At 40.0% G+C, this 23,304-nt stretch overlaps 1 protein-coding gene across 3 annotated transcripts in view; it reads right to left on the bottom strand.

Moving 5' to 3' along the window:
* Nucleotides 1-367: 367 nt before the first annotated feature.
* LOC101475964 (chemokine-like protein TAFA-2) overlaps nt 368-23,304 on the bottom strand; it is a 97,025-nt gene continuing 74,088 nt past the window's right edge. For all 3 annotated transcript variants that reach the window (XM_004558819.5, XM_076878555.1, XM_076878556.1), the window contains 3 exons: nt 14,162-14,311; nt 5,926-6,050; nt 368-1,256 (listed from right to left, as the gene is read on the bottom strand). In XM_004558819.5, coding sequence (XP_004558876.1) covers nt 1,245-1,256; nt 5,926-6,050; nt 14,162-14,311 — 287 coding nt within the window. In that variant the 3' untranslated portion in view covers nt 368-1,244. The remainder of the gene's footprint in view (nt 1,257-5,925; nt 6,051-14,161; nt 14,312-23,304) is intronic.

The raw sequence follows: 23,304 nt of genomic DNA, 5'->3' as shown, positions 1-23,304 counted from the left end.
TAGCTTTGACAAAACAATTGTTAATATAAGAAGCTGTTTGTTTGCTCCAGGAAATAAACACGATGAAAATTAATGCATTATGTGAACAGCAAAGTAATTACCAGTTATTGATGATATCTCTTCAAGCCAACTCAATTAACACCAGCAGTTACAAAGCCACGGTTTTGCGTTTCCTGTTATTTCAGGGTTTCAGGGGGAGCTAACTTCATGCTGATGTTATCAGCACTGCTAGCAGGTCCGTGCAGCCATTGAGAAACAATTCAGAGCTTTGGTATTGTGAGCTGTATTGTGAGGGTCCTGACAAGAAGCACTTGAATAATCTTCCCCCTGAGGGCTGAAGCAAACGACTGAGATTTCTCTTTTCTTTTGAAAGGTTTTATTCATTTAATATAATACTGACACATGTACTCAATAGCGGTTAACAGGCGTTTAAAAACACAGATATTAAAACCATTAGAGCATCGATTTATTTTTAGCCCCTTTGATTCCATGGACTGCTTTTTTTTTTTCTTTTGTTTAAACACGTTTACATTTTTCAATATACCGTAACATCTACTTGGTATTAGTCTAACCTCACCCCTGAAAGGATTTTGTCCTCTGTCAAAAAACAAAAGCAAAGAGAAGACTGACAAACTGTCTCTGCATTTTAAAAAATGGCATGTGTGGTAAGCAACAAACTATTTAAGGTAAAATATTCGTATGGAGGTGAAATCTGAATAAAGAAGAGGTTCAGTTTCAGAAACATTTTGACAGCATCAAATGTGTCATGTGTGGCACAGTTAAATTTAAATGTGTCATCCAGACTACATGAGGCAAGCATTCTGGATCCACTCCCTCTTTTTAGCTAGTTTTGTAATACAGAATAGCTGTCTAGAGTCAAGTTTCTGCAATTCCCAGTATGCATATGGAACACAACTTAGCCATAGAAGAGAGATAAAGAATATAGTTTGTTGTAAAGATGTTTTTTTCATCATCTAATCAAGTGCCATTTAGGTTGGAGTTCACTTTGTTTTCAGAAGCAGTAAAGAATTGTGGGTGACTGAGTCTTTCGCAGTGAAGGCCCGAGGACACTCAGCTCTGCTTAAGATGGCGAGCAGTCATCGTTTTTTGAATATCCACAGGAAAAATCACTGGTTCCTCACTGATGTCCATCAGAGTCCATTTCCTTACGATTTTATAAGTCCGTCGTGCTGTGTAAGTACTTCCACCGCCGTTCTCTAACGCTCCTCTAGACATGGGCGGGACTATCGGGTCACCTGTAAAAGAGAGGGAAGAAGTGAGTCAAAGGTCACCATTTTAACAGAACCCAAAAAGTTTGAAAACAGCGTGAAACAGCAAAGAGAACAGAGCCAGCGCTGGTTTTACATGTCAGTGAAAGGCTTTAAATAATGCAGTGCTGGCTTCTATGTGGAAAAATACAGGAAGAGTCTCTTATTGGTGGAAAACATGACCAACACGGTTTCTGTCTCTTCTGGAACGTAAACAAGACAAGCTTGAATCGTGGCAGGCAGCCCACACCGCCGCACCCTCAGCACTTGGCCCTCTGCCATGTCATTTCGTCTATTTGTCGAGACGGCTGCACTAATCACATGGCCTCCTTATCTCGGCGATCCATCTTCGCTTTTTCTTTGCTCATACGCTCACTTCTGGTTTATTTCAAGCTATTAGAAGACATTTTCTACCAGCCAGTGATCAAACAGGCACAAACTGCTGTATAACTGCCAGTGCCGGGCATATAATAGACCAGCTTCTCCAAGACGGTTCTTCTGTTTTCCTTCATGCCTTTCCCTCCTATTGAGTTTCCCAGTGGTTTCCCCTCTTAGCCCCAACACATGCTGTCTCTCTGTTATTTCCTCATGGGGCAGACACTCTTTTGTCTGACCTGGGTCCCAGCTAACAAAGTGTAAATACCAGCCATCACTAAGAGAGCTCAGAGCAGTGTTTCTTCCAAGCTGGCAATTGAAACTACTGCATCTACTCTTGATGGCTCCAGGCCACCCTTCCTGGGTTTGCTCCCATTGCCTTCAGGCGTCTACTCCTGTGCCGGATCAAAGAGTCTGCAGGCGTTTGTTGTCACGCCAGTTCACTATGCACGCACACCGCGGCATCTCTCTGCCTGCTATACTTGAAGGTGCAAAGTCAAAGTCCCTTTAGGTGTTCATCCAGTTGCCTGTTCAAATATGCCTGTAGGTTGCAGTTTCTGTGCCCAATTAAAGGGCGGATTTAGATAGTTAGATCTCAATTTAGAAAGCACACAAGAAGTGCTAGGGTGTCATTTCTACAAGCCTTTTTAGACCCACGAGTGCCTTTTTTGTACTTAGTCCAAAGATTTAGCTGCCTACCGTAGTCGCATGGCCACAAGGCAGATGTCTCCTTCAGCGGTACATTTATTTACATTTGACACAAGTCATAGAAGCTGTGTAACATGTGATTTAGTTTGTGTGCGAATTGAACAAAATCAACTTCAAATCAAACTGAAACAAATTTAATTAAAATATTCTGGTTTTTCTTTCATTAATGTCTCCTTGTACATAACAAAACCAACAGTCGGGTGTTACAAGGCAGTGTCACCCACACTTGGGACAGACAGAAAAGCAAAAGCTTACATTTTCTGAATTATATTACAAGGTAAAAGTCTTCTTTCGTTTCTAAGGTTATTATTTTTAAACACAAATAACCATTGTTAAGGTTACTTCCGTCAAGGAGGTTATATTTGTGTGTTTGTGTGTGTACTGTGTGGGTGCCATTCTGTCTGCAAACACAATTGTCTGAAAAGTTTTGAATGAAATCTAATAAAAATTTGTAGGAGAGTAGAGTGGGGTCATGTTAACAATCAATTTAAATTCGGCTTACATCGACCAAGGTCTTCAAGGTCAGCTCAATGATTTATAGGTCAAAAACTGACGAAAGCCGTATAACCTAGAAGCTATTATATAAATATTTAAACTATTACTTTTCTACAACTTTCTTTTATGGTAAATATCTTGTTCGTAATATTGTTATACAGAGCTACTAAAAAATATGCTTCTTTGCACTGACAACATATGCAGGAAATGAAATACGGGGTTTATAAATATCACATTACTCTGCCTCTAACTCAAGGTCGCATAAGGTCAAACTTTCATAAAATATATTTTATTTTTAAAACTGTGATTAAAATTCTTCTGCCTTTGTTCATTGTATTACATTACAGATGCATCCAAATATAATTTTACATTTGACCTCTGATCTCACTTTTACATTTCAAATCTGCCTTTCTTCCAAGTTGACCCCCAAGATGTGTTATATCTTTAAATAAAGTATTGTCAAGATAATGAGCTGCCTAGTGAGTCAGATTTATCCTGCACAATATTCTTTTATATAATAAGTTCAAGTTATCCATGTCCAATTATTTACAAATCAATACCTATTATCAATTACCTACTCCCACATAATGTTCGTGTATTCAGAGTAAACATCTGATTTTTGCTTCACTGCAAACTTCCTGAAGAACTTTTTAAAAATAACAAAGAAAAGAAAACAAATATATACAAAATACAAAGTAAATATTGCCCTTGCTTAAATATAAGTTAGCATGCAAGCTTTAGTTAGCTTGCAGACAGTTAACGTACCATTACTAATATTTATGTTTCAGTTTTGTTTTGTGACATCTTGACTGCCACACTTCAGGGATTTACAGTTTTTTTTCCATTCTGGTCACTTATCAAAGTTTAAAGTGACTGAATGTCTTTTTTAAAGAACACCACATCTACTCGGTATGATGTACACTCACTGCAGTATATAGGTAGGTAAACCCTATACTCCTTGCTAAATTGTTGTCCTTGTTTGTTCACGATTGCACGAGCAGTTACACAAAGACGAACACACCTTCTTTGCTTTCTATGGCAGCTCTGCAGCTTGGAGACTGAGCCATGCGCATGTATTCATACATATGATATTATTTGGCATTGATCTAGCTGTCCTCTCACCCCTCCTCCTCTCCTCCCTCTTCCCTCCTTCGCTCCTCCTTCCCCCTGTCTCCAGGTAGGAGGAATGACAGAGAGTGCCAAATCCTGTTGTGTGTTCTTACCTTCTGCTGTCTGCTGACCGTTATGCTTGTTTTTTTCCCCAAGTGTTTTCGTTATTCGTTTATCTACCCATCACCTCTGCCTTTCTTTTCACTCTCCACTGATTTTTTTCTCTTTCATCCATCTCCTCCTGCCTCTTTTTTCCTTTCTCCATATCCCCCTGCCTCTCTCTCTCTCTCCCTCTCATACACACTCTATCGTCAATTTCAATTTACGAGCAGGTCTTAATGGGACCATAAGAGAACGTTCGATGCTATTGATCTGGATGCCTGCGAATCTTGACCTCAGCGTACGACACGAGAGGAGAAAAAAAAAATCACTCTTCATCATCAAGCGAACACATCAGCTAACGCTCTCAAATAGTGCAGATGCACACACACACACACACACACACACACACACACACACACACACACACACACACACACACACACACACACACACACACACATAGATCATTGATCATTGATCAAAGACCTGAATGCAAGAGACAGCAAATATTTGTGCTCCTTAAAACTACAACAGAGTCACTGATGAAGCAGTGCCTGCCTGAAACTGGTTTACTTTAATTATAAATGTCCACTTTGGAGCTGGATTGGTCAGCAACATTCACACATTCACACATCTAACTGTCTTCAAATAGCATCAAACCTCATGTGCTGCTTTATCCAATCAAACCAGACGACTCTTCTTTCTATTTGTCACATTGTCTGACATAACTGAGCGAGGAAACATCAGTTACACTTATAAGAGCAGTACAACACAAATCTGTGCTTAAGATAAGAACTGAAAATGATATCAGGGAAAAAAGGTAAAAGTAAGGAGGGGCTGTTAAGGGGAAAAAAGGTCTTCAGGGGGCACGAGCCACTTAGCTAGGTGAGAGGTGAGCAGAGGAAGCAGTGCCAAAAGAATTCTTAATCATCACTGTTCACTGTCTGGGAAGGCGTGAGAAGAACATGTGTGCCTTAAGCGCTTCTCACCACTCACTTTTTTCCCCCCAACCACGGAGATGCACGCATCTCTCCTCTCTGACCACGCCTTCAATCAATTATTTAGGCAGAAAACAAAGGTCTGCACCGAGCCATGAATAATGGAAGGTGAGAAGGCAGAGAGAAGGATGGAGGTTAGAAACAGAGGCGTACAGTGACAAGAGGTGAGTCTCGCACAAATTTTTCTCCTCTGACAGACAGCTAAGAGCCTGCTCAGGTCAAGCCACTGAAGAGAAGCCAACAGGTGCAGACGTAGGCTGAGCAGGAAGATATATAGCGTGCATTCACACCTTTTCACACGCACACAAAGACACAGACAGACTGCCAGTACATGAAACTTAACAGGGGGGAAGAATGTGCACATGCACACACTGCACAAACCGTGCTGTGGAAGAATGAGAGCATAAAAATTTTTTCCAGGGCATTTACCACTCCAGTGTATCAAATGTGGCGAGTTCTTTTTGCATCGAGTCAGATGGCATGCCAGTCAGACGCAGGGAAGCAGGGCAAGTGAGAGTGAAGGGAATTGTGATATTCATGTTCAGGGTGCGTGTGTGTTTTATTTGCCTTGTTCTTGTTGGCCTTATTTTTCTTCAGAGAATGTTTGATGTTGGAGCCAAGATGAGTCCAGAGGAAAAGTAAAGAGAGAGAAACTGGGTAAAAAAAAAGTGATATTGGGTGAAAGGAGAAAGAAGACGGGACGGAGACAAATAAGAGAGAAAAGCAGGGAGAAGAGAAGGATATAGTCTAACGTGATAGAGGTGAAAATGGATCACTCTGTGGTTGGTCTGGCTAGGTGTGTGCATGCATGTATGTGTTGAATGGATGGCACGGCAGGGAGAGAGGACGCGTAAAGTGTGCACACAAACCTTTGTGGTCTTGACTTTGTTGCCTGTGCTGCAGCTCCATCCTGTCAGATCTGGGAGCACCTTGCACTCCTCACCTTCCATGCATGGCTGCATCTGACACCACCACTTCTGAGCTACAATGGAGGCTACAAGAAGAAGAGACAGAGTTAATTTTAACTTTGATGAAGATGCAAGTGCAATCATGTCCTTTCATGTGTTTCCAAGACTTGTGTGCGTGTGTGAATTTTGACACCAAAATTTCACATGAACAAAGAGCCTCCAGAAAATAAATGTGGGTTTCAATCCGGTACAGTTATAATAACACGACTTTGGTGCTTTGAGATAAACAGTTGAAAGCACTAATTCTCAAATCAGCGCCCACTGAAGCACCATACAGAACAAGCCACAGCGAGATTATGCAATCAAAAGAGCGCCAGTCAAACCTCAACAAACAAAAACCAATGTGGAAAACATGATATGGAAAATATAAAATTATATTTCAGCTTGTTTCATTTATTCATTCTGCAAAGGCCTCTCATCGCTCGACTTGGATCTAGATGCTTTTTGCGACCACATCGTCCCAGTTCACTGAAAAACTGGTGTGGATGTTTAAATTACTCAATTCATGTAAGTCATTATCAGTGATGGGAAGTAAGTAACGCCGTTAGTAACGGCGAGTAATCTAACTAATTACTATTCCTATCGTTACAACGCCATTACAGTTACTAACAGTTACTAACAAGGAAACGCGGTCCGTTACTATTTTTCAACAAACAGATGGTTGAAGCTGTGTTCAGCTCACAGCACCTTATATCAGCTGCACGGAAGTAGCTGTAAGTAATCTGGACGCTACAGCTTTAAGCAGCTGCGCGCTCCCGCGGACGGTGATCACCATCACTGTCTAGCACCTGGAGCTCAGGGGGCAAACGTTTCAAGTGGGTGGGGGGTCAGCTTCACTCTGCTCAATCACATGAGTGCTGCTGTTTGACTGAGGAAGAATAAAGTATATTTATTATTATATTTATTAAGTATGTTTATATTTAGATGTTTTATATCGGGATATGAGATTTTGGTCATATCGCACAGCCCTAACGGAAGGAGCTGTAAGTAATCTGGGCGCTACAGCGTTTAGCAGCTGCGCTCCCCCAGGCAGCAATCACTTTTTGGCACAACACCTGGAGCTAAGGGGGCAAAACAATGATATGAGTGCTGCTGGTTGACTGAGGAAGAATAAAGTAGTCGTGGTAAGCCAATCACATGACCACTTAAAGACAAAGCAACAAGGTGACATATACCAGTTTATAAATTATGTTGATGGGCCAGTAAAACCAGTCATGATAAACAAGATATATGCTGTTTATTCCTCAATAGTTTCCTCACTTTTACTGTCTAAGGACAGCGCAGCGAGACCTCTCTGCTTATGAGCAAAAAACAAAACAAAAAACAGAGGACGTTTTAGGAGTGATGGCGAGAGAGAGAGAGAGCGAGCGAGAGACAGCAGAAAAAGAGAGAGCGAGTTTTGAGACGTGAGAGATTTGAGACGTTTAGCGTGTTTGCAGTGTGTAGTTAATGTGCTGTCTTGTGTAGTTAGTGTGTTGTGGATAGTTTTGTGTTGAGGCGACTGCTGTCTCCAGGTAGAAACAGCAGTGATACACCTGCTGCTGTCAGAGCTGCAGGTATCAGGCTGTGATGTTTCCTTTATAGTGGACAGAAATGATGTTTTTGCAGTGGCACAAATAATTTGTGGCATCTTATTGAAGAACAGCTGATTGTTCTGTAAATAGTTTGAAATGGTTATTTAAAAAAATCAAGGTAAAAGGTAAATGGATGCAAATAACTTTGTTGTTTGCAAAACTTGTGCATAGGATTTTAAAATTGACAATTTATATTTGCATTTAACATTATGAAATATGATTCATTAAACATGTTTGTGGTTGTTACAGTAAAAATATCACTTTTTCTCCTCGGACTTTATGGTTTTTGTCTGATTTTAGATCAATTGTGTTAATACAGTCTGTAAAAAATGAAAACATAACTGTAGATTCAGACACGTGAGGTTGTGCTGAAAACGATGAGACCAAACAAGTAAACAGTTTTTAAAGGTGAGATGTGGAGGAAACATCAAAAGTAGTTAAAAATGGACAATTATACCCTGGACCCCAGAGGGTTAAACTTTTTTTTTAAAGTAACGCAATAGTTACTTTTCAAGTAATTAATTACTTTTAGAATCTTGTAACTCAGTTACTAACTCAGTTACTTTTTTGAAGAAGTAACTAGTAACTATAATTAACTTCTTTTTCAAAGTAAATTGCCCAACACTGGTCATTATTAATTAATTTGAAAAGTCTGCCTCTATTGCACTTTGCTGCATTTTGCCTCAACACACCAACAATAAATGATTCATGAATCTGAAAACAAAGCAAGCTGCAGACCATTGTGAGCCTCAGAGCATCGCTGTTAAAACATCTCTTATGTAGTAGAACATTCTTTGTTCACTCAACCAGAATCAGGCGGCATCAAAGGCTGTTTTCTGTTTTTTTAAAGTTAATCTGTCATGTGGTTGACCACACAGATCCTCACATCTACTAGATATACAAATGAGGACAGATCTATTAGCCACCCTAGAAAATTAAAGTTGTTTTTTTTCCAAGAGCAAGGGATTTTCACTATATAATTTCTAAACATTATAGCATTTAGAATAAGTAACCATTAAAAAAAACCTCTAAAAATAGCAACTTTAGAATTTACAGGGTTTGCAAAGGTGTGCAAGGTTGCTCTGAAGTATTGCAGAAAAAGCAAAAAAGACCATGGTCAATATTATTACCACCCTGACACAATATTATTACCACCCACCACAGCACAAACCCCTGCTGTACAATGATGTGCTTTAACTTTGTGATGCTCAAAGCTTGTAAAATCAAGTTAAAATTGAAGATTATGTTCTATTTAAGAACTTCAGCCAGAGCTGTCACTTGATAAGGCATCATGGCAATAACTAAATAAATCAGTTTAGACTTAGAAAAATAATTGTTGGTGTTCACAAAGCAGGACATGGATATATAAATCTATTACAGTGTTTCCAAGTGTCAAAAACTGGATTCGGAAGTATCATCAAGAAATTCAAAGAGAGGCACACAGCACAGAACAAGCCTGGCAGAGGTAAGAAGTGAAAGATTTCACACAATCTGGAAAGAAAACTAGTGAGAGACATCGGAAGGCACCAGAAAAACTGCCAAGACACTCGTGAATGACTTAATTAGGAATATGAGTCTCAAAGAAGAAATATGGTATCTAAGCAGATTCTTACTCTGGATGGCATTACCTTGGCCTCCAGTAACACTGTGAGGAACCTTGGAGTCATTTTTGACCAGGACATGTCCTTCAACGCACATATTAAACAAATATGTAAGACTGCTTTCTTCCATTTGCGCAACATCTCTAAAATTAGAAATATCCTGTCTCAGAGTGACGCTGAAAATCTAGTTCATGCATTTATTACTTCCAGGCTGGACGACTGTAATTCATTATTATCAGGAAGTCCTAAAAACTCCCTGAAAAGCCTTCAGCTGATCCAAAATGCTGCAGCAAGAGTCCTGACAGGGACTAGAAAGAGAGCAGATTTCTCCTGTTTTGGCTTCCTGTTAAATCCAGAATTCATACAAGGTCTTAAATAATCAGGCCCCATCTTATCTTAATGACCTTGTAGTACCATATCACCCTATTAGAGCACTTGGCTCTCGCTCTGCAGGCCTACTTGTTGTTCCTAGAGTATTTAAAAGTAGAATGGGAGGCAGAGCCTTCAGTTTTCAGGCCCCTCTTCTGTGGAACCAGCTTCCAGTTTGGATTCAGGAGACAGACACTATCTCTACTTTCAAGATTAGGCTTCAAACTTTCCTTTTTGCTAAAGCATATAGTTAGGGCTGGACCAGGTGACCCTGAATCCTCCCTTAGTTATGCTGCAATAGACGTAGGCTGCCGGGGATTCCCATGATGCATTGAGTTTTTCCTTTCCAGTCACCTTTCTCACTCACTATGTGTTCACAGACCTCTCTGCATTGATTCATATCTGTTATTAATCTCTGTCTCTTCCACAGCATGTCTTTTATCCTGTCTTCCTTCTCTCACCCCAACCGGTCGCAGCAGATGGCCCCGCCCCTCCCTGAGCCTGGTTCTGCTGGAGGTTTCTTCCTGTTAAAAGGGAGTTTTTCCTTCCCACTGTTGCCAAAGTGCTTGCTCATAGGGGGTCATATGATGGTTGGGTTTTTCTCTGTATCCATGAAGCGCCTTGAGGCGACTTTTGTTGTGATTTGGCGCTATATAAATAAAATTGAATTGAATTGAATTGAATCACTAGAACTCTGCACAGGAATGGAGTGTGAGGCTGCAAAAAATCACTTCTGTAGAAGAGACACCTTCACGCCACACTGAAGTATACTAAGGACAACTTGGAGAAAGATTATGCATACTCAAGTGTCCTTTGATTAGATGACATGAAACTAGAGCTCTCTGACTACAGTGAAACACGGTGGTGGGAGTATTATGCCGCGGTAATGTTTCAGTGTGTTTGGAATCTCATAGAGGTGGATGGAATCAGGAAGAAAAAAAGAGATGTGAATATATTGAAAGAAAACTTCAAACAATCGCTCTTTCTTCCAATATGACATTGACCCAAAACACAAGTCGCTTCTGGTAAAAAACTACCTGCACAAAGCTCTGACTGATCCCACTGAAAATCTGTGCGGTGAACTGAACATCAGGGTCCATGCCAGACCACCAAAGATCAAATCTGGAGGAGCTTGAGAGATTTGCAGAGAAGAATTGGCTGGGATTGCTCAGGAGATGTATGTAAGACTTTCTGAAAACTGCAACAGCAAGCGACAGCAGGCTGTTCTCTATAAAAAAGGATACATAAATGATGTGCTAATAATTCTGACCCTGGTAGTTTTTGGCTTTTGGAAAGTAAATTTGTTTCTGTGTGCAAAGTGAAATAACGCCTGGATCCAAAATACAAACTAAGATGTTTGGAAAAGCTGTGTTAAAAATGTGTTCCTCTGTTTAACAGTAATTAGGAAATAATTCATTTTCCTGGAGGGGCTAATGATTTGGTGATGTTATGCAAGACAACATCACCATCGTTCTTTAAAACCGATTTTGCAAGTGCAGCATTTTTTTCAACATTTTACACAGTTTTGAACAAATAAAAACTCACGAGATAATTAGTGAGATGCTGTTAACGACAACTGATCCCATTAACCTTCAGGCTAATGTGAAATAAAACTTTTAGCAATAGAAAAAAGATTTTTAAAATGCTGATAGTTACCCGAGGCATGGGTTTCATGGGCAAAGGAATCATGTGAATTTAATTAGCCACAACCAGCTGAGATTGTTGAGATTCTTCAGGTTAAAAACAAATAATGAAACACCATCAGAAAATATAACACATATCAGAAACAAAACATGATTAAATGTCAAAGGAAAAAACAGCTGACTGACTGGATGTGTGAATACATAAAAGCTGTTGTCATGAATCCTTTTTCTTTAACTGTCACTCTAAAGACTCTAAAGACTGTCATCATTGTTAAAGAACTCTGAGAGTTAATATGAGTATTTTGTTTAGCAGGACAAAAATAACTCAATTAAATACAAAATCCAGTTTTTCATGATTGAATTTATTGGCCAAACCTACCTGTTGTTAAATCATGAATTAACTGTTTTTTGCCGTTGACCAGGCCAGGCCTTTTGAAAGAATAGAACCAGTTTGACACAGTGAAACAGAAGAGCTCAAAAAGAAACACAATGTGCCACACACTATCCAGAAGAACACAAAAGCTTATCTCACATTTGCTACAAAACATTCTGACCATTAAAAATGAAAAGAAACCCAGCATTTCATAAAAAGAACATCATACCAACAGTCAAACACGGTGGTGGTAGTGTGATGGTCTAAGGCTGTTTGGCTGATTCAGGACCTGGGTGTACGTACAGTGGAGTTCTGCTCTCTACCAAAAATCCTGCCCATCCATCATTTCATGCCCTGAAGCTCAAACTCACTTGGTTTATGGAGCAAGACAACGATCTGAAACACACAGCAAGTCTACCTTTGAACAATTCAGTAATAAAAACAAAATGAAGGTTTTTCTGCAAAAATTCTGCTAAGAAGAGTGGGCCACAGTTCCTTATTGCTGTTTATCCCAAACAGGTTTCAGTTCTTTCTGCCAAGTGAAGCACAACTAGTTGTCAGGTTTAGGGTGTAATGACTTTTTCCCTTAAACTCAAAGATTAAAAACGGTGCTTTGTATTTACTCAGGTTCAGGTTTAATATTCAAATTTGTTTGATGATCTGAAACAATTAAGTGTGATAAATATGCAAAAAAATAAATAAAATAAAATAAGAAAGGATAGGGGTAAATAGTTTTTTCACGGTACTGTATATCTGTGGTGCCGTAAGTAAGATGTACTCCACCATTCCAGCCCTTCATCTTACTGTGCCATGTTGTATTGTAAGTGAATCTTTCATCATGTTTGAGCGCTCACCCGAAACCCAGAAACAACTGAGAAATGGAGACTGGGTCAGTTATTTCATCAAGTGCCACTCTGCGAGGCTGGAGGGCCTGCTGGATACTGATGTTGTAAACACAGAGGCATTAGTGGATGACGGGTTTCCAGGCATACGGGAATATTTTATAGCTTCGAATAAGATAAGATAAGATAAGATAGAACTTTATTAATCCCTCGGGTGGGTTCCTCTGGGAAATTCGAATGTTCATCACTAAACACTAATCTCATTTATGGGTAAAATGCCAAAATACATTTGTGTCTAAAAAATCAACTTCTCATTTGCAGTGAACAAAAGAGCTTCGTAAAGATAATACTTCCTGCAGATTAATATCTTTTGCTATCAAGATTCTTGTTGGGAGTCCTCTGATGTTTACATAACGCTGACTACTGATAAATTCGGTGTAATAACAAAAACACAAGATTTCCTCTTCATGGTGCATTTTTCCTGAGCTGCTTCATTATAATCCATTTTAGAATTTGTCCAACCCCATCTCCTACAAATTAAGTTTCTTCACAGTTAAATTGTTAAATTTAGCTGCAAGATAATCACTTGCTGGATTACCTTTGGAAATTAAGCAGCACATTTATGAAATATATCGGAGTCAGCAGGAGGTGGTTGGGTTTGATTGTGGATGTGCCGAATATGTATGCTCATATCTCACACCAAGACTGGGGTTTGTGCAGCAGGAGCACCTAAAGTTAGGGAGCAGCGTGGACTTCTTTCTGTGATAAAACCCTAATATTTGTCCAAACTTTAGTTGATTGGTGTGAGTGCATACATAAATAATGCAAATAATGCATGCATAAATAGGTTGAATGAAAGCAGTTTAACATATGTCTGGTACATTCAGTATCAACATTACATTAATAGACAATAATTCAGGACCATGGCGCTGTAGTATAGTTGTGGAACAACACAAGATTCCATTTTTTATCTACTGCGATGAAGACGTTCCCTTTTCTGTCTGGAATAGTTCAGATTTTTGTTTCTTGCACCTTTAAGGTTTACCTGAGAAGCAAACATTTAATTACTTTTGAATTGATTGTGTTCAGAATATAACCCCATGCAATCCATCATATTCAGAATGTTTCTGAATTCATCACAAAAATATAACAGACAGAGGCAGTGTATGTAATAAATTAGTCTGCTGAAACAGCACAGAAAACGGGCAGTGGGAGAAAGGCTTCACTTTGCTTCCATGCATTTCTAGTCAGTATTCTGGCTACCAGTACACAGAAACGCTGCCAAGAGAATACTGATGGCTTCTATGCCTTGGCCCGTAAATCAGGGTTTACCTGGTCGTGTATCAATTCTTAGATTTTTCAGTTTACTGCAGCACACAGGGGGCTTGGTCATATGTAGCACCTGCATTGAACAAAGTCTCTTTCAAATAACCTCTTGCTAACTCTAGCATCTCTTCTCCTGATACTGACTGCTCCTCCGTGTGGCCTGACTGTCAGCACTCATCTTCATAAATGTGCTCATCTGCTAATGCAGTGTTCACTTTTTTCTTTCAGAGTCGATTAAAGCAATCTGAACTTTAGTGCTCTGCCTGAGATGCATGACAAAGAAAACATATGATGAGTTCAAATCCATACTAAGGCATTTTAGCCAACATTCAAAACAGGTGCACATCAGGCAGCGGCACTACGCAAGCGCACGCAAAAGATACCCGAACACCAATAAAGTGACACCTACCGTCGACGCAGGACGGCATGGCCCGAGTAGTGCCGGCGACCTGTCCAGGGAAGCAGGAACATTTGACAGTCTGAGATCTCTCCTCGATCTTGTTCTTGTTGCAGCAGCGATGGGCAGCAATCACCTCACACGTCCCCGCCTTCACATGCACTGAGAATGAAAAACAAAGATTTTGCTTTATGTTTGCTAACTTTAACGCATAAGCAACCATAGAAAAAGACAAGGAAATACAACTGGCCATCACAATTGGTCTGCCCTTCCCCTTAATGACCTCTTTGTAAACTATGTTGGGGAACAAGGACATCATTCTCTGACCCAGACAAACACAGACCATTACAAGATATTAAAAAAATATCAGCACTGAGAATACCTTCTTGGATCTCTGACCTTGTAGGACAAGTTAAGTATTTGATCCGTCCATCCATTTAAAAATTAAGCAAAACATATTTAAAGATGAGCCATAAAATATGCAGTTTATGCTTAGATTTATGACCATCTCTCTATCCATCTATCTATCTATTAAAATAGTAACTTAGGAAGGAATAATAATGAGTGTTTCTCCATATACTGTTTGGTTGCACTTCCAGTTTGCTGCAGTACTAATGAAGGGTACATTTGGAAAGTCCCTTCACATCTCCTGTAACTACCACTTTGTGTGCAAATTTCTATACACACATTTGAATCAGTCAGCCATGTGGTTAATTAACAAGTCAACCCCGAGCACAGAAGTCCCTTGAGTCAGCTAAGAGAGAGGGAACAAAGAAATCGCTCCACATTTGAAGATTTGTGATGCCAACACATGGCCCTTTCATACCAGCCTTTCATCAAATACATGAAAATGTCAAGGACAAACAATAAGCCTTGTCAGGAGCACTGTGTGCAACTATGCAGTGCGACTGTTTGTGTGCAAGTTTGACAGCTTACACGCAATATGTAATTACAGTGAATCTGCTCATGTGTTCAGATGCGTTCGACTTTGTTTTTCACGTGTGCGTGATGTGCAGCAAATGCACATACATGTTCAGTCTTTCAGCTGTGAACTTCGGTGTGTGTGTGTGTGTTTTGGCTTTTCAAACAGTTGTTGCAAGTTGCAGTTATTTCCATTACAAAGAGTCAGCCCAGGGTGCAACAAAGGGTGCACACTGCATGGCAATGAAAACTAAAGCAGAAAACAATGACTTTGTTTAAAGAGCATTTAAAAATGAGGCAAGTTGCAGTGAACGACCCAGTGAATATGTTAAGCAGGCTAACAAATATTTGAAAAGTTCTTAATTTGCTCTGTTGATGAGAAAAAGACAAAGCAGCAGTCCTGCAAAGCCCAGTCCAATTAATATCTCTGTGAAAAGCACTCTGTCTCTCTCCCATCTCTCTCTCATCTTTCTTTCAGATTTCTCTTTTTGTAGCACTAGGAGTTAGGCCAAAGGGTAAAGATAATTGTTGACTGATCTGTCCATCTGGCTGTCCATCAGTCCAACACTTTGATGTGCAAAACCAGCCACCGAACAGATTGCACTGATATTTCGATTCCTATAGAAGAAATATCTGCATGCATTTGGAGATTTTTCAAAAAAAAAAAATTCTTCTGTAGAAATTAATTATAATTCAGTCTCAAGTCAAATATTAAACTACTGTAGTTACTGGTTGGAATGCTGAGTAACAGATGGACATTCAGGCACCTCGAAGGACAATTCGCTTGACCTTCCCTCTGTTGACTCACACAGTGTGCGCATAAGCCCACTGGGTCTTGGTGTATTTTGGGTATAACATGACCCCTCATCAGCAACCGACTTTGGATTGTGTTAGACTGCATGTAAGACAATTAATGGTGTGTTTGCTTTAAAACTTTTCTTCACAGTCTTGAGCAGTAACATTTTAGAGATTCTTTTTATTTAGTTTAAAATGCTGTATTTCCATTTACGCTTGCACATTTCACTAAATCGCTTCGACTGTTTCCCATTTTCCTTGCAAAATATAAAGAAATGAGGGTTGACAAAAGACATTTGCACAATGCAGTCAAGTTCTCCAGAACACAAATTATATGGACTTTCATGATGATGTGCATTCTCCTCATCAAATATGAACTATTTTATAATTATACATCCTAAAATGTTACATTATATATCCTATAACAACTGCATAATGTTCATAATCATTTCATCATCTTTCCTCACAGTTCCTTCCCCTAACTCAGAATACATGGAGTGTGTATAGATTGCATGTGGGCTTTAGAGCTTTCTTTGAATAACTCTTATTTTCCATTTTCCCTTCTCCTTCTTGTAGAACTAATTGTTTTTTCTTCTTCTTAGAAGCTTGACAGATACAAAGCCAAGGAAAATGAACACATACAGAGTAAACACCTTAACTGAACCCCCCACAGGCGCACACAACCCTTGGCCCATTTTTAGGCTCGGCACCTGCAGTAGTAATTGACTCAGCATTAGTAAGAGCAGCCGCACACAGAGCTCAGCAGGAGGGGAGTAAAAGGTGGTCGGGATGTGGATTCTACCGAAGGAATGTAAAGGTTCACTGGGTCTTGAACACACATATTAATGTTAATTAATTCAATTAATTTGGTTATTATTATAATTTGAGACACATGGTAAAATAAAGATTGACGTAAAACCTACGACAGAAGTGATTTTTTCTTTTTCTGGCAGGCCATTTCTTTATTTTCTTCATTCTTTGCCTTGTAGCTAAACTGCTGTGTTTTATGTGTTACTTTATTTGAGTCATGTTTTCATTAATGTTTTTATAGTTTTAAAATTACTGATTATTTATTGAACACACAGAAAGCGTCAAAGGTGAAAACATATGAAGTGACTCTCCCTGATCGAATAGTTTGGTTATTAGAACTGCTTTGATTGAAGTTATTTGTGGTTTAAACAGAAACGGTGGTAGTAACACTGCTGAAAAAAAGTTAAAGATCTTCTGGGAATAACTTGTTTATTTGACATAATTTTGAGGATGCTTTATTGTAAGTCCTGATTTCATATTTAATAACATGGGCAGCATTCGTCTTTATTTATCTCGCACTGTGAAATCCTAAAATAGGATTTTGATCCCAGTCACACAGGGCTTGAGACTGATTGGTGACCATCTGCCAACCGCCATTTAGAGGAGCAGCTGGTGAGTGATTGCTAGAGGTTGCTGGCAGTTGCTGTGAGATCAATTGCTAAACCACAGAAAAGCCACAAGGAAAAAGCAGTAATCCTGGAAGGTACTGACTCGTCTGCAAACAGTCGCTTACTAACCACCAAGTTCGGGAGGTAGAGTGGGTCGTCCAATCATTCTCAACTCCAGTCTGCATGGTGAAGTAGCCTGTTGTATGAATATGTGAGTAAACGAGGATTGTAATAAAAAGCACTTTGAGTGCTCAGTTGGAGTAGAAGAATAATATACGAGTACCAGTCTATTTAGCATAACTGAAACTTGGAGAAAGAATGATAATGTTGCCCTTCCAAGTAAAAGATTAAACTAATATTTTAAAAAGGCACCACATCTACTTTAAAAGCAAACAGTCACCGTGTTAGGTTTGTGTTGTACTTTTCATAGTTCCACTGCTGCTCAGAGAGTTCTGGGCAAGTGTTTGGAGACGGGTTTTTGTCTTTCCTGCAGCCTTCGGGCAACTGTGGCATTCTTCAAGTGACTAGTTGCAAGGAGGATCAATCACTTGCCAACTGCTTGGAGAATGTGCATTTTCCCTAGCCAAGGTGGGGCCTTACCTTATACTAAAACTTTTTGTTTCAATTCAGTTCAATTTAAATTCAAATTTATGTTAATAGCGACAAATCACAATAATTGTCACCTCAAGACCCTTTATATTGTAAGGTAAAGACTCTGCAATATTACAGAGAAACCCCAAACAATCATACAAACACCCAATGAGCAAGCACTTGGCGACAGTGGGAAGGAAAAACTCCTTCTTTACAGGAATAAACCTCCAGCAGAACCAGGCTAAGGGAGGGGCAGCAAAAAGACTTTTATGCTTCAGGAAAAAGGAACGTTTTAAGCCTAATCATAAAAGTAGAGCACTTCATTTTTTCTCTGTATGTATTATTGTAGGGTCTAAAGCACCTTGATGCAACTGTTGTTGCGATTTGGTGCTGTATAAATAAAACTGAATTGGATTGAATTGAATGGAGCCTGATTATTAAAAAAATTATTTAAAACCTTGCATGCAAGAAGAAGGACTTTAAATTAAATTCTGGATTTAACAGTGACTATCAACATATGCTGCTGAATACTTTTAAGGATTGTTTTAGGTAGTTGAATGTATTTGTTTCATAGCAGTCTGCTTTGCAGTAGAGAAAGAATGTGCATTTAATTAGCCGTTGTGGTTTGGTAATTCCCTTCAGTAGCCTGAGATATTGAACTTGGTGGGGTGTTTGGTTTGGGTGTTGAAAAGTAAAGTGGACAAAGACAGGAAGCATGCACTCCGTGTTTGCTTGGGACTCTTCTGTGGAGGACCACACACACAAATTTCTTTCAGTGCACACAGCTGCTGTTGATGGTGGATATGTTGTTGGCAGAACTGCTCTTTTTGGTTAGCTTGCTGCACTTGCAGGCTTTACAGTGTTGAGAACTTTTTTTCTCAAATAAAAAGAGGGCACACTTCATAGAACTGGATTTCATAGGGATTTAGTACTCGCATGTGGAAACAGCTCTGGAAAACCATATGTGGGTGGGGGTGGGGGTCCTTAGCTCAGTAATACAACTGAAGGTGTCAACAGTTTGAGGCTGTGTTATGCCAAGATTTTAATAATTACCAGTTTGGCAGATATTGAGTCAGGCAGGGGGCCACAGCCTCCAATAAACTCTGATAAACATTCATCTAAATGACTCAGAACACGACACACTGCAGTGTATGTGTTTAAATATACACACACAAAATACATATCCACGTAGAAGCTGTGCTCAGTTGTGCATTTAGTGCTAAAATAAAAACATGTAAATGGAAATGTTGCCGTCTTTAGTGTATATGTGTGTGCACCATAATGTGTGTGTATTTACTAGAACTGAAAATTCCCATTCTATTTCAAAAATGGCACCCACTTTCATCACGATCTCTTTCTCACACACCCCTCCGCCTTTTACTCCTTCTTCTCCTCCTCCTCATTTGTTTCATCTGCTTTACCTCGCCCTACTGCTATTTCACAAATGACCCCTCCTTTTCTCAGCCTCTCTTAGCCACTTCAGCGTCCCATTTTTCCTCTGCTCCCTCTTGCTCGTAGCTCACCACAGCAAACTCAGCAGGGTAGGAAACTATTATCCTCAATCACAGGCTCTAAATCAGAGAATTTTTTACACTTTCTACAATGCGTCCTCTCTCTCTCCTGCTTTTTCATCTTCGTGGCCATTTCACTCCCTCTCTAACCCCCACCCGTATTTTTCTCCTTGGCATGAGGACTTGTTATCCCTGCCTCTCTTAATACAGCAGTGGCTGTTAACCCCATTTACTAAGGATGACGTGCAACTGACAGACTAACAGATGGACAGATTGCCCCGACTCAGAATAACCAGGCACTCTGTGTGGGTGTCTGTGTGTGTCTGTGTAAGTACTGAGATAGCTGTCTTGGTCCCAGTGGGGTGCCTCTTTCAAATGTCATTCCTGCCACTGGGGACCTCTCCCGCTTTCTCTCTCACAGACACTCACACACAAACAGAGTTAAATACACAAGCACAGACACAAATGTACGTGCACATCTAGTATGAGGAACCTGTCAAAATGGAAACACAAATCTTTCTAGTTAGCGCTGTAAATATTTAAACAGTTCAAGCCCTTGTGTTTCAGGATCTGTCAAATGTTAACACAATACTTGTAAAGAAGTAGAAAGAAAAAGTCACTGGTTACCCTTTTATATGACACTGTATGATTTAGGTGACTGAATCTGCTACTTTTAAGGTCCCAGCTGGCACTGGGCAACATTTTGTGAATGCTGGAGCTGTAACTAGAGAGCCACAGAAAAACGAGCAGTGTAGTGAAAAAGTATTTGCACCCTTCCTGATTTTATATAAATTATTATTTCATTTATTAAGGGAAGAAAAACCTACCTGAACCTGTGTGCAAAAGTAAATTACATAATAAGTGAGTCATTCGGGTCCTGAAGCATCAAAGGAACTTCAGAGCATCACATTACCACCACCATGTTTGACCTTTTTTAGGATGTCAGACTAAAGAGACAAAAGGTAAACACAACACGTCCGAGACAGAGGACTATGAAAATAAAACAGGAAGTAACACACACAGACTCAGACTAAGACACATGAACTTGGGGATAAACATACATAGAAACATGACAGACCGGAGACAAGACCTGGGAGAATGGACACAGAAATGAACTAATATCATGAGGAACCAATGGCTATAAGAAAAGATAAATTCAGTAGCCCAAAGTAGTAATATTATACTTTTATATTATATTATATATATACTGAAAACACTATCTAGGCTACTTACATTTGATTTATGCTGTGTCACTGCTACAGTGCTGCTCCTAGCACCTCATGGCAATGGATTCATCCTTTGAATGAGGCAACCTCTAATCAATGCCATAGGCTCATCGGAAAAGGAGGATGGAAAATACCCTTGATGTACTTACACTTAGAAATGCTGCTGGCTGCAAGCTGTAACCGCTATTTGTCTTTTTTTTCCCATCATCAGAGCACTATTGCAAGGCTCACCCCTTGTAAACCCAACTGCCCAGAGCCAGTTGGGATTGGCTGCTACCCCCAGGAGACCCTAGTTCAGTAAGAGGTTAACAACATGTGTGCACTGATAGACCTGTTAATGGATAGACTAAAGTAAATAACAACCAACCAAACCAAAGAATTGGGGAAAAGTCCAAAACTCAGCAAACATGCAAGATTTCATCATAGGTCTTATGTTTCTATAGCAACACTTTATGCAGTTAATTCATGTTTTGATGTCTTCGGGCTGTACTCTCCAACCCCAGCAGTAACCTTCATCTCTACAACCTACAAGTAGTCATAAGTCATCAAGCTTCCTCTGAATCCTCGGTTCTCAGCTGCATCTCAGTCTCCTCCCTGTTATTCTTTGTTTGTGTTTTCACAGCAGGAGACGGCTTTGACTCTGATACAGTGAGGCATACCGAAACTGACACCTTCTGTATGTCAAGCCCTCAGCAACCGTGCAGGGCTGCAAACATGATGACGGTGGTAAAGTGGTAACAGTCAAATTTACAGCGCTGGTAACATCACGAGTAAAGAAAATAGCTGCAAAACTAATCAATTAACAATTTAAAGAGCTATATTAAGAAACTGCTTCCATGTGAGAGCCAGAGTCAGGCTAATGTGACTGTCAGTATGTGTTGTGTGCATAGCCTCTCTTGGAATGAACGGGATATCTGGACTCATCAACATCTGGTGCCTCATGTTAAACACTGAGATGGTTTGCTGGCAAAACAGCAACAGGAGTTGACAGTCCCTCATCAGGTATAGTTAATGTACTGGCGTGATGAACAGAAATACCAGCGAGGTAAACGTCCCCTCTGGTTTTGTTTGCTTTTAGGTGCGGGCTTCACGATATTCTAATTGCATCCAGAGCTTTTCATGCTGTTAAAGTTTGACCAGCACAAAAACAATTTAGTAAATCAGATGTTTGTTATCATTATTATTTTGTTCTTCAGGTGTTTTCATTTTCCCTCTGCTCTGACCCTTCTGGCACAGCTCCAGCCAAGAAATTAGCATGAAACTACTTTCAGCATCCATAGCACACTCTAGATGTTCTCTATACATCACATATTAAGTATGTATAAATATTTAAGGTTTTCCTTTAGGCTCGTATTATTCTATTCACAAAGAGCATATTTTGAAATGGAAAATTAGTCCTGAAAGCTTGCCAAGTTAATTAGACATACAAAATACATTTCTTAGTGCATGTGTGTGCCCATCAGCGCATGTACGTCCATGCATTTGTATTAATAATTAGATTATATTGGCCTCTGAGATGGCAGCGTTTGTTCTGAATCATAAACACAGAGCAAATTAAAATTCTGTTTAAGAGCCTGCCAAGAAAATTAGCATGGAGAGAAAGGAGGCACGCACACTCGACCACTAGTGTCTTCTCCCCTCAACCCTGTTTTCTATTCACTTCTGTGTCGACGACTCCAGCACACGTCTCTCCTCATCTTCTGCCACAGCATCTCTGTGCGATGGTAATTCATAGAAGTTGTAAGTGCTGGAGGGAAGTGGCTTTTTTTCCTGACAGGAGACGGTGCCCCAGTGTAGATACACAAGAACTATATCAGCACTGCACTTTCTGCGCTGTGCTCATATTGTGTTTGCTGATCACAAATAGACTGATCAATGGCAGCCCCCTAAAGAGCCTGACTCCTCCCATGCACTAATGTCCCTCTCTGTTATGATAAACACTGAGTCCTGTGGGGGGGAAACCTGAGAGGAGGAAAGAAGAGAAGCTGTCAATAGAGGACATGCTTGATCTTAAGCACTTATTTAGAATTCTAAATATGTTTGCATATTTATGGATAAGAAACATTCCTGGAAATAACATTTTGTGAAGGAAAGATTTTTATTTGATCCTTTTTCTTCAGCGTTGGTATAATGGATTTACGGAGGGACTAGATTTAAAAACATCTCACAGAGCGCAGTTTTTCTAGGACTTGTGCAACATCCAAGGTATCAGTAAAATGAAAAAACAAGTAGCTAAGCTTTGGGAGATACACATCTTATTCTCCTTTTTTTCCTCGTGGCTATTCTGAGAGGAAATAAATCTTTCCCACTAACCAGAATTTAATAAATACAATTTTTTAAGGCAGAATGGAATAAAGAAGGAGGAGATGAAAGCAGCACAGCGGGAGGTGAAACGCTGCCTGAGGGAAGCAAAGGACACCTACAGGAGGAAGGTGGAGCAGAAGTTGGAGAGGAACAATATGAGGGAGGTCTGGAATGGTGTGAAAACCATCACAGGCCACAACACCAAGAAAAGCACAGTGGGGGGGACTGTGGAGAAGGCAAACGAACTCAACAACTTCTTCAACAGGTTTGACCAGCCCACAACCCCCCCACCCTCACCCTCACCTTCACTACAGAGTCCTCTCCCCACTCTCCTGCCTCCCTCGCTTCCCCCCCTTCCTGACACCATGACACCCCCCTCCTCCAATCCC

The sequence above is a fragment of the Maylandia zebra genome, linkage group LG20, assembly GCF_041146795.1.
Source record: "Maylandia zebra isolate NMK-2024a linkage group LG20, Mzebra_GT3a, whole genome shotgun sequence".
NCBI lineage: Eukaryota > Metazoa > Chordata > Actinopteri > Cichliformes > Cichlidae > Maylandia > Maylandia zebra.
This window is presented reverse-complemented; position numbering and strand designations above follow the sequence as displayed.